This window comes from Neophocaena asiaeorientalis, unplaced genomic scaffold (assembly GCF_003031525.2).
Source record: "Neophocaena asiaeorientalis asiaeorientalis breed wild unplaced genomic scaffold, Neophocaena_asiaeorientalis_V1.1 scaffold45, whole genome shotgun sequence".
Classification (NCBI taxonomy): Eukaryota; Metazoa; Chordata; class Mammalia; order Artiodactyla; family Phocoenidae; genus Neophocaena; species Neophocaena asiaeorientalis.
Genome location: NW_020174642.1, coordinates 13,177,303 through 13,189,446, shown reverse-complemented (window position 1 = coordinate 13,189,446; position 12,144 = coordinate 13,177,303). Strand labels below are relative to the sequence as shown.

The following is a 12,144-nucleotide window of genomic DNA, read 5'->3' as shown; positions in this document are numbered from 1 at the left end:
GGAGTCTTGGCCACCCCACCACAGACCCTCTCAGCACACCCAAGTTTTTTCCAATTTTTACGGTGGAGATCACATAATTTGGTGGCGCGCGTGTGCTTTATAAGTGGTAAGCATGCACGTGCCGGGGAGTGGTCCCGGGCGGTCACGGAGTACCTGGTTGATAAAGGTTGCAGCCCACTGTTCTGGGCGCCTGAGGGTCCTGGTTTAACATGAAAACCGGCTCCCTGTTTCCCATCCCTGCTCCTTGGTTCCTAGCCTTGGGGTGTTTCTAGAAAGCTGTGCCACAGCCTGTGGGCCCTTGCACGTGCTCAGCGCATGGGTGAGTTCTCAGGATGTTCCCTCTGGTTTTAGCTGCTGAGCATGAGGAACCCTGACGGAGGGTTTGCCACCTACGAGACCAAGCGTGGGGGACACCTTCTGGAGCTTCTGAACCCCTCAGAGATCTTCGGTGAGTGGTCGGCCAGTTACGTGGCCACAGACTCGGGGGCCCTGCGTGCCTGAGGTTGGACCTCTCGCCAGAGCCTGGAGCTCTTTCCCCTGGCGGGGGGCAGTACCAACAAATGTTCTGGCAGATGCGGGCGGATGCTCTAAGGAGCCCCCAGGCACCAGAGTGTCCCGTGCTTCTCGACTTTCCAGGGTGCGGTGACCCTGGTTGTGGATAGAAAAGCTGCAGTCTGCCTCTCGGAGGTGGGTGGGATTCACACCAGCTCTCTGGCCCAAGCCTGGGCCGGCTCCTGCTCTGTCTTCCGTGGAGGCCGGCCTGTCTCCTGAATGCTTCTCACAGAGCCCACAGCTCCTCACAGGGAGGTGACAGTGGGGACCCACTCGCCTGTGTCCTCCTGCTGCGTCTGTGTGCACCCCTGTGCCCTTCCTCCGGGCCTGCATTTGTCGGGCTCCTGTAACTGGCAGATGTGCTCCTGTGGAGGCCTTCTCAGGGTGGGCTGCAGCTCTGCTGTGTGCGCTTCCCTGTTACCCTCCCACTGGCCTGGCTGTCCTGCAGCACAGATGGGCCTCCAGGTCACCTTGTAGGTGCCTCCCTCCCACCTGGTGGCCACGTGACCGGGCTGCTCGCTGGTGGCGCTTCCTCCGTGCCTTTGGAGGATGGTCAAGCTCGTGATGTGTTGTACAGGCTCTGCATGTTACGGCGTTCTCCTGTGTCACGGTTTGGCCTGAATTGCCGAATTGGGCAGCTGAGGTAAAGTTCACATTTCTCAAGCCTTCCTTTTCTTTCCCAGGGGACATCATGATTGACTACACATATGTGGAGTGCACCTCGGCTGTGATGCAGGCGCTGAAGCATTTCCACAAGCAGTTCCCAGACCACAGGGCCGGAGAGATCAGGTAAGGGCGGCCTTGGCACAGGGATGCTCAGTCACACAGCGTGGGTACCATTAGCTTGGGGCCAAGAAATCAGACAACCTTGATGTCATTGAGAGCAAGCCATTTGCTCACTTGGGGTGCTCAGGCCGGGGGCCCATCTCAGGCAGGGGGCTCTGGAATAAAACTCATTTAAAAATGGAAGGGGTTTCAGATGCTCCTGAATCCTGCTGTAGGCCCTGAAGTATATCAAATGTGTGTACTGGGGGTCAGAGTAGCACAGTTATAACACAAAAATGAGTTATTTTTTTGCATCTTCTTAGTAACATTGAAAGAAGACACATAAAGGTGTACCTAGGAGATACTGTGGGTTCAATTCCAGCCACTGCAAATATCACAGTAATGTGAGTCACGTGAATTTTTGGTTTCCCAGGGCATATGAAAATTACGTTTACACTATATTGTCGTCTGTAAAGTGTTCAGTAGCGTTATGTCTAAGAAAACGATGTACGTATCTTAATTAAAAATATTTTATTGCTAAAAAATATTAACCATCATCTGAGCCTTCAGCAAGTCAAATTCTTTTTGTAATAGTAACATCAAAGATGACTGATCACAGATCACCATAATAGATATAATAAAAATAAAAAAGTTTGAAATACTGTGAGAAACACCAAAATGTGATAGAGACATGAAGTGAGCAAATGCTGTTGGAACAATGGCACAGATAGCCTTGCTCGATGCAGGGTTGCCAAAAACCTTCAGTTGGTAAAAAACACAGTGTCTGCGAAGTGCAGTAAAGCAAAGCACAATAAAATGAGGTATGCCTGTACCCCCAGCTCCACTTGTGCCCAAATAATGGTAGTTTTTAAATAAACCTTTCCTGTTGAAGTCTGGCTCATGTTTAGAGAAGTACACAAACCATACATATAGCCCTTGGATTAATTATGAAGTGGACACACCCATGTGACCACGTCGGGCAAACACATTACCAGAAGCTCCCCCCCGGTTCTCCTCTGCCCACTGTGATCCCAACATGGAAGCCCACGTCTATCTCTCGCCACTGTCGAATGCAGACGCCATGCTTTGTTTATGCATGTGCTTGTTGTATATCCTTCAGGGCCTCTCAGTGGGTTATTATGAATCATCCGGCTGTGAACAATCTCAGACTTGTGTTTTGGGGCACAGAGGTTCCCAGTTCTTGAGGATGTGGATGTGGACTTGCTGTGTTATGGGGCTTCTGTGCGGTTCTTGTAGATTTTCCTTCATCCTTGTATGATTCTGTTGTTTCATGGCTCTTGGTAAACCTGGTATAGATTCAGCTTGGTCATCATGTGCTTTGCTTTTTATATATTGTTGGATTCAATTTGATAAGGATTTTGTCAAAGGTTCATAAATAGCTAAAAGTAAAGCCAATGAATCATTAGTAAAAATTGATCACGTACACACCACAAAGACAGTTTGCAAACCAAGAGTGCACAAACCAAGACATTGAATGAGGCTCGGGTATGTATTGTTATAAAGAGCTTATATTGTGAGAAGGCATAACTGTTTATTCTTCACCGTGATTGGTTACAATATTAGAATTTTCAGTGATTACCTCGTATCAACCTTGGGAAGCAGTTCAAGTTTCTTTATGATTTCCAGAGGTGTAAACAAGAAATGACCCAGGTCAAGTTAGTCTTGCAAAAGGCTAAAGTAGCCTTTGTTTGTATGATTAAACTGGTTTTGTCTGCTCAGGGAATTTTCGAGGCTGGGCTCTGTTTGTTTTTGATTTTAACAGTTCCCCATTTTGGTCATTGTCTCAGCCGGCTGAGAGTATCACCAAGCAGTGTAGTGTTATTCTCTCTCTCCACCGTTGTTGTAGTCAGGCTGAAGAGTCACGTATTTGCTGTTTTCACTAGTTGAATTGACAGGTTGGAGGGCCATGTAGTCACCATCTTCATCATTCATGTGGTTATTGCAAATTTCATCCAGTTGTCTGATCCTGATACCATTTGGTATGTGAGTGGCTGCTGGTAGGCATTTAAAACTGTTGCAAAATTAATGTGATGACCATAAAAAGAGCAATAATCAAGATTGAAAAATTTCCCAGAGCCCAAATTTAATCAATTAAATAAATCAAATGGGTTATAATCAGATTCGGGTATTACTTTTCTAAGTCAGTCTACAAAAACTTTAAAAGTTGTTTACGGAGGCGCACACGCTGTGTCAGCAATCACATGTCCTCAGTGTTCCTCAGGACAGGATGCACCTTGGGTGTTTACTTCAGGAGGCAGCATCGTAGGTGTCTTTCCACATAAATTAGGCCTCTATATGATCTGCGCAATCAGGTAATTCAATGAGAGGCATTTCTATGGAAACAAAAGAAAAATAATGGTAAATAATTCAAGGAAATTATAAATTCAATTTCTGAGTTTGGAGAGCAGCTAGTTGAGATGACTTCTAGATGCTGGGTTCTAAGCATCTTCAGATGCAGTGAGGACAAGTGTGGCAATTAGACAGATTTTCCTGGTTTTCAGTGTGAATGTCTCTGGTGATCTTTCTGAGTGGCCACACAGCAACAGGCATGAGAATTGTCCTCACATGAGCTGTTGAAGTTTGTATCAAGTTGTCCAGCTTTTGCTTGCAGGGCTTCAGGAAAAAGGCAGTTTTAGTTTCATAGTGATTCAAAAATCAAAAGAGTGGAAGAAAATTGTAAGAGTTCTAGCCACATATTGGAGGAAGTCAGAAGAATTCAGGATTCAGTCCAGTTTACACTTAGAAAACAAATTTAAAAGACAATTAATAGTACTAGAATCTGATGTACATAAAGGTGTATTATTGAAACATGATTTTTTTCTCTATAATCACCTCCATTTCTATCAAAGATAACTGAGTCTAGTTTCAATAAACTTGGCCTGATTATTTATAAAAGTGCAGTGGGAATAGCGACTGACCATATAGGCTCTTTAAAATCTGTTTCGTTGGAACTTTTCATGAGGAATCTCATATTGGATCTTTAAAGTCTCTTTAGGCTAAGAGGGCAAGCCAAGGACTTGTCCAGTTGTGTCCTGTTACAAGAACAGATTCTTACTTAACTTTTGCAAATATGTATTGTTATGAAAAAATAAGAATATTTAATAGGAGTTTCAGAATTCTTGAGGGACCAGGTAGGGAGAAAAAGATAAGTGTTTACTAAATTGCTGTAAGTTGCAGACAGCTTAAAAGAGGAGAAAAAGGGTCCTTTAATTTTGGAAAACAGAACGCTAATGAATGAGCAGTTATCAGAAGCCTACATTCTAGAGTACTTGTGAGGGTCTTTTCCATGAATCTCTTTGAAGATGAAGCACTTTTGCAGGAACATTTTTGCAGAAGCATCAGAGTAAAATAATAACTGTTTGTAAATGAAAAGAGCTGGAATTATATCAGGGCATACCAGATTTTTGGGAATTTCATATGATTACTGGAATATTTATTTTATTTATTTTTCAATAAATTTATTTATGGCTGTGTTAGGTCTTTGTTGCTGTGCACAGGCTTTTTCTAGTTGTGGCGAGCAGGGGCTACTCTTCATTGCAGTGTGTAGGCTTCTCATTGTGGTGGCTTCTCTTGTTGTGGAGCGCGGGCTCTAGGCGCGTGGGCTTCAGTAGTTGTTGCACGTGGGCTCAGTAGTTGTGGCTCATGGGCTCTAGAGTGCAGGCTCAGTAGTTGTGGCGCACGGGCTCAGTTGCTTCACGGCATGTGGGATCTTCCCAGACCAGGGCTTGAACCCATGTCTCCTGCATTGGCAGGCGGCTTCTTAAACACTGTGCCACCAGGGAAGTCCTGGAATATTTATTAATAATTTCCACATAAATATTTCCTAAAAAAAGTTCAGCATCACTTCTTATTTGAAAATGCTTCCCATGAAATTTAACACATACGAAAAGTTACATAGTTGTAAAAAAGCTTGTCTCTTTTAATAGAGAAGACTCAGTTTTCTTAAGTAATCAAAGACCCAAAAAAGACAAATCATAGAATCTTAGTTTTCTAGACATATTACATTAAAGGTAAAGAAAAACATTTGTTTACCCTTTCTTATTAAGAGCAGACCAATAATCTAAGAAAACTATCCTTTTAACAGAGAAAAGCAAATTCTAATTTTGTACCAGTGTAATTTTTTTAAATTTATATTTGGCTGCATTGGGTCTTTCTTGCTGCGTGTGGGCTTTCTCTAGTTGGAACGAGCAGGAGCTACTCTTCGTTGCGGTGCACGGACTTCTCATTGTGGTGGCTTCTCTTGTTGCGGATCACAGGCTCTAGGCGTTGGGTTTCAGTAGTTGTGGCACACGGACTCAGTAGTTGTGGCTCACGGGCTCCAGAGCACAGGCTCAGTAGTTGTGGTGCACGGGCTTAGTTGCTCTGCGGCACGTGGGATCTTCCCCGACCAGGGCTCGAACCCGTGTCCTCTGCATTGGCAGGCAGATTTTTAACGAGTGAGCCACCTGGGAAGTCCCAGAATCAGTGTAATTTTGATATTAAAATTCTTCCTTTTTTAAAAACTTGTATAAATCCACTCCAGTCTCCACTCCAGTCCACTCCCAGAATCAGTGTAATTTTGATATTAAAATTCTTCCTTTTTTAAAAACTTGTATAAATCCACTCCAAACATTAGTCAATGTGACTACACATAAAATTCCTTTCTCCAGATTCCTTTTCTATAAACCTACAGCTTTTTATATCCATTCAAGTTTTGTCCTTTTTCCTTTCTTATTCTGGAACAATCATTTTACTTACAACAAAATTACTTTCTTTTTTTCCTTTCAACAAAAATGCATCCTTATTCCTCATACCTTTTTTTTTTTTTTTTTTAATATTTATTTGGTTGCACTGGGTCTTAGTTGCAGCTCACCGGGTCCTTAGTTGTGGCAGGCAAGATCCTTAGTTGTGGCATGCAAACTTCCAGTTGCAGCATGCATGTGGGATCTAGTTCCCTGACCAGGGATCGAACCTGGGCCCCCTGCATTGGGAGCGTGGAGTCTTAGCCACTGTGCCACCAGGGAAGTCCCCCTCATACCTTCTACTGAAAACACACATCCAACTTTTCATATATAGTCATTTTCTTTTATCTCTATTTTCTAGTAATTTGGTAAACAAACAAACTTTAGCTCTTTTATGAATCAGTTTTGGCAAGGGAACTTCTATAGCAGTCTGTTTTTTTTTTTTAAAAGCCTCTTTTTTAAAAAAATGCTGATTTTTCAACTTTATTGGTTCAAATGTTATTTTCTCAATTTCAAAGACTTACAAAGCTTACCTAGAGAAAAAAATGATGCAAGGAAGTTGTTACAGAATAATTACACATTCACCCTTAGAGGATAGCATAATTACCTGTGAACGACATTAAATGAATATAAATTCTTTCTACATAATACAGTTAAAATAAAATATATGCTTTCTGGAAATTACGTTATGAGATTCTCTGGTGTCTACAGGTTCATCCCAATGTTGCTCTACTAGACTGGGAAACATAGAACAGGCAGGGGCTGCAGGATCCTCACATCACTGCTGAAGAGGGTTGCTCTGCGTTGAGTAGGCAGAATAAAGATTTGAAGGATGGAGAACAACCTCTAAACTGATCGCTGAGCTATAACTGTATGGGAAAACGCCACCAGAATTCCCAGGCTTGCAAGTAGTTATAAGATTGCTCCCTGGCTGCAATCTGGAAAGGCGAGGCAACAAAGCCTGAGCCTATCAGAGAGGTTGCAGCCTGGCCTTAAGGAGCCATCGCTGTGTGTACAGGGCAGAAAGGGTGGCTGTGGTTGGAATGGCCTGTGCAGCTGGCCGCGCGGTGCTTCTGTTGCTCAGTTCACCGTCGTGTAAGAGTGGCCGTTTTCCAGCATGGGCCATTCCTTAGTGAGAGACGCAGTGTATATCATGCCCATACCTTTGTGTGTAAAACCGTACACCTAACTGAGACAGCAGTGTAATAAATGGACACATGTTTCTTATTTTCAGTATATGGCATGCGTGCATCCTATTTTGTATTTTATGAAACTATTGCTTACACACAGATAATAAATAAATCTATTAATAAGTCTATAAGGTACAGCTAAAATTAAAGATGTATACTATCCCTTTATCTATATAGGTATAAATAATATGTATATTTTCAATTTAAGTAAATGTCAATCATAACTCACCAATGGTCTGCGACCACGGTTTGAAAAATAAGAAGTTGCAGTAAATCCTCCCACAGAGGAGAAAGCTCTCTTTGATGGATGCTTAGATAAATGATTTTCAGGCTTTCTTTTTAAATGTACACTTAAGTTTATAAGTAAGTTTTGATGTATCGTTCAGTTAAAAGCATTTTCTATTTCTATTGTGAGTTTTCTGGCCCATGAGTTATTTAGGAGCATGTTGCTTTATTTCCAAAAAAATTGGAGGAGTATCCAGTCATGTTTTTGCTGGTTTCCCTCTGTCTGGCAGGCTGTGCAGCCACAAGGGGGCACAAGTGGGCACTGTGTCTAGTCTTCATTTTGTCACCCAGGCCAGGCTGGTCCCTTGGCTGTGTGCTGTGCATGTGATCTGGGGTCCTTTCCTTTGGCAACCTTGTCCTCAGAGATGCCCTCACAGGATTGACCTTCCTTCTTACTCATCTTTTTAAGAATTATTATAATAAAAGTAAAACAAGCTCTTTGAAGGAGACTTGGACGATACAGAAAAGCACCAGAAAGAAAGCCAGCTGCCCTTCCTCACCCCTGAGAAGAGGGTGTTCTGACTGTTTGATCTCCACAGTGCACCTTTCACGTAACTGGCTCCGTTTACCGTGAGGTTCCTGAGAGCAGCTGATAACTTCCCTTGTCGTTTGGCATCTCCTCCAGTATGGGTTGTGATGGTTATTTCTGAATTTTCATTGCTGTTTTACAGCTTTTCCCCATTTTAACCTGAGCCAGTATCCTCTTGTTAAATCTTTGTTCAGGACCATTATTCTTCCCTAGAGCCATGTGGGCTTGGAGTCAGCCTGTCTGGGTGGATGCGCCTGCCCCTGCCCCTTCTCTGCTTGAGATCCTAGTCTAGTCACTTCACCCCCCTGCCTAGGTTCCCCCTGCCACATGCGGCAATAGTACACCCTCACGGAACTGGGAGGATTGAGATACCACACGAAAGCACTGGGAGATTGGCATGTGATAAGTACAGAATAACTATTGTTATTGTGTAAAAACTCCTGCTTTGGAAGGTAAATTATGATAGTTTTCTGGTGGATTTACTTCATTTGTATTTCTTTGGAGATTACTGAGCTAAAATATTCTTTCCAGACGCTTATAGGTAATTTCTGTTTCTTCTTTCACATATGAATTGCCATTCATACCCTTTCCAACTTTGTTGCTGGGATGAGTTTTCTTCTTGCCTTACATGTTTATTAAGCACAATAATTCTGTATCTTATGTTACAGATACTTTCCCCCAATTACTTTATTATATTTACCTCTAGAGAGTTTGAACATAAGTTTTTATTTTTTAAACAAATATATTAACTTATATTAAGATTTTTAATTTAGGAGTGTTTTTAGGTATAGTTTGAGGGCGTCAGTTACTCTAGTAATACATATATGGGATATTCCATTTTACTAGATTGACTTGAAATTCTTCATTAACTTCAAAATTGTAGGAAAGTTATAAAGGAGTAAAAAGCACTGCTATTTACCTCTTCCAGCTATTGCTCAGTTGTTATTGTTAACTCTTATAATACAATAGCCAGTTAATTTACCAGCAAAAGTGAGTTTATTCAGAATAGCCAGAGGAATTGCAATTCGGGACATGCGAACTGTGACAGATCACAGGAAAATCCAGAGAATAAGAAAGGGAACTTGCTTTTATAGGGGCTGTGATAACCAGAGAGTCTGTTGGAGGGGTTGGGGATCCAGAGTATGGAGGCTTCCCATTGATGGGCTGCTGCTGTCTCTGATTGGCTGGGCTGTCGTGGGAAAGAGAGTTTTCTTCTTCCTGCGGGATAGTAAGCAGAGACACCTTCCTGCCCGAGATGTGGAGGGCCATTTTTTCCTGTTTGGGGTAATTGATGATGCCTGGTGGGCCTGAGCACTTCCCTTACAGGCCTGTCTTGACTCCAGCTTTAGGTGAAGCTTCTTTAATTAATTCCACTTTAACATTTTACTGTATTTCCTTCATCATACTCCCTCCCATATGTTTTTTCCTGAACCATTTGAAAGTAAATTGCAAATGTGATTACCTTAATCCCTAAATACTTTAGTTTTTTTTTTTTTTTTTTTCTTTACGCGGGCCTCTCACTGTTGTGGCCTTTCCCGTTGCGGAGCACAGGCTCCGGACACGCAGGCTCAGCGGCCATGGCTCACGGGCCCAGCCGCTCCGCGGCATGTGGGATCTTCCCGGACCGGGGCACGAACCCATGTCCCCTGCATCGGCAGGTGGACTGTCAACCACTGCGCCACCAGGGAAGCCCTTTAGTATTTTTTTAAAATAAATAAATTTATTTATTTATTTATGGCTGTGTTCGGTCTTTGTTGCTGTGCGCGCGCTTTCTCTAGTTGTGGTGAGCGGGGGCTACTCTTCATTGCAGTGTGCAGGCTTCTCGTTGTTGTGGCTTCCTTTAGTATTTTTTTTAATGAGGTTATTCTCTTATGTAAATATGAGTCACAATATTAACATTGGTATAATACCATTATTTAATCTATGGAACTTATTTAAATTGTCCTAGTTGTACCAGTGGTGTGGTTTATGGAAACATTTTTCCTCAAGGTCTAACCCAGGGTCATTGTATTTAGTTGTCATATATTAGTTCTTTAACCTGGAACAGTTCTTTAGTCTTTCCTTGTGTTTGATGACTGACATTTTTGAAGAATATGGCAAGTTATTTTGTAGAATGTCCTCAATGTATGTTTTTCTGTGTTTGCCCATGACAAGATTCAGGTTATAAAATTAAGCATTTTTGTCGAGCAAGTAACAAAAGTGATGGGGCTTCTCAGTGCATCATATTAGGAAGCATGTGTCAACACTGTTGATTAAGGAGATGGCCACTTGTTTTCCCCACTGTAAAGTTAATACTTTTCTCTTTGTGGAAGAAAGTTTTTTTTATTTTAATTTTTGAAATTTTATTTTATGTACTTTTTTATACAGCAGGTTCTTATTAGTCTTCAGTTTTATACACATCAGTGTATACATGTCAATCCCAATCACCCAATTCATCACACCACCATCCCCACCCCTGCTGCTGCTTTCCCCCCTTGATGTCCATACTTTTGTTCTCTACATCTTTGTCTCAACTTCTGCCCTGCAAACTGGTTCATCTGTACCATTTTTCTAGGTTCCACATACATGCGTTAATATACGATATTTGTTTTTCTCCTTCTGACTTACTTCACTCTGTATGACAGTCTCTAGATCCATCCACGTCTCAACAAATGGCCCAATTTAGTTCCTTTTTATGGCTGAGTAATATTCCATTGTATATATGTACCACAACTTCTTTATCCATTCGTCTGTTGATGGGCATTTAGGTTGCTTCCATGACCTGGCTATTGTAAATAGTGCTGCAATGAACATTGGGGTGCATGTGTCTTTTTGAATTATGGTTTTCTCTGGGTATATGACCAGTAGTGGGATTGCTGGGTCATACGGTAATTCTTAGTTTTTTAAGGAACCTCTATACTGTTCTCCATAGTGGCTGTATCAGTTTACAATCCCACCAACAGTGCAAGAGGGCTCCATTTTCTCCACACCCTCTCCAGCATTTGTTTTTTGTAGATTTTCTGATGATGCCCATTCTAACTGGTGTGAGGTGATACCTCATTGTAGTTTTGATTTGCATTTCTCTAATAATTAGTGATGTTGAGCAGCTTTTCACGTGCTTCTTGGCCATCTGTACATCTTCTTTAGAGAAATGTCTATTTAGGTCTTCTGCCCATTTTTGGAGTGAGTTGTTTGTTTCTTTAATATTGAGCTGCATGAGCTGTTTATATATTTTGGAGATTAATCCTTTGTCCGTTGATTCATTTGCAAATATTTTCTCCCATTCTGAGGGTTGTCTTTTCGTCTTGTTTATGGTTTCTTTTGCTGTGCAAAAGCTTTTAAGTTTCATTAGGTCCCATTTGTTTATTTTGTTTTTATGTCCATTACTCTAGGAGGTGGATTAAAAAAGGTGCTGTGATTTATGTCAAAGAGTGTTCTTCCTATGTTTTTCTCTAAGAGTTTTATAGTGTCCGGTCTTAATGGTTTATCAATTCTGTTTATCTTCTTAAAGAACCAGATTTTAGTTTTATTGATCTTTGCTATTGTTTTCTTTGTTTCTATTTCATTTATTTCTGCTCTGATCTTTACAATTTCTTTCCTTCTGCTAACTTTGGGTTTTGTTTGTTCTTCTTTCTCTAGTTCCTTTAGGTGTAAGGTCAGTTAGTTTATTTGAGATTTTTCTTGTTTCTGGAGATAGGCTTGTATAGCTATAAAGTTCCCTCTTAGAACTGCTTTTGCTGCATCCCAAAGGTTTTGGATTGTCGTGTTTTCATTGTCATTTGTCTCTAGGTACTTTTTGATTTCCTCTTTGATTTCTTCAGTGATCTCTTGGTTATTTAGTAACATTGTTTAGCCTCCGTGTGTTTGTGTTTTTTACATTTTTTCCCTGTAATTCATTTCTAAGCTCATAGCATTGTGGCCAGAAAAGGTGCTTGATATGATTTCAATTTTCTTAAATTTACTGAGGCTTGATTTGTGACCCAAGATGTGATCTATCCTGGAGAATGTTCCGTGCGCGCTTGAGAAGAAAGTGTAATCTGCTGTTTTTGGATGGAATGTGCTATAAATATCAATTAAATCTGTTTGGTCTGTTGTGTCGTTT

At 41.5% G+C, this 12,144-nt stretch overlaps 1 protein-coding gene across 4 annotated transcripts in view; it reads left to right on the top strand.

Moving 5' to 3' along the window:
• LSS (lanosterol synthase) overlaps positions 1-12,144 on the top strand; it is a 40,088-nt gene that overhangs the window by 15,022 nt on the left and 12,922 nt on the right. For all 4 annotated transcript variants that reach the window (XM_024758334.1, XM_024758332.1, XM_024758333.1 and 1 more), the window contains exons 16-17: positions 352-448; positions 1,236-1,341. In XM_024758334.1, coding sequence (XP_024614102.1) covers positions 352-448; positions 1,236-1,341 — 203 coding nt within the window. The remainder of the gene's footprint in view (positions 1-351; positions 449-1,235; positions 1,342-12,144) is intronic.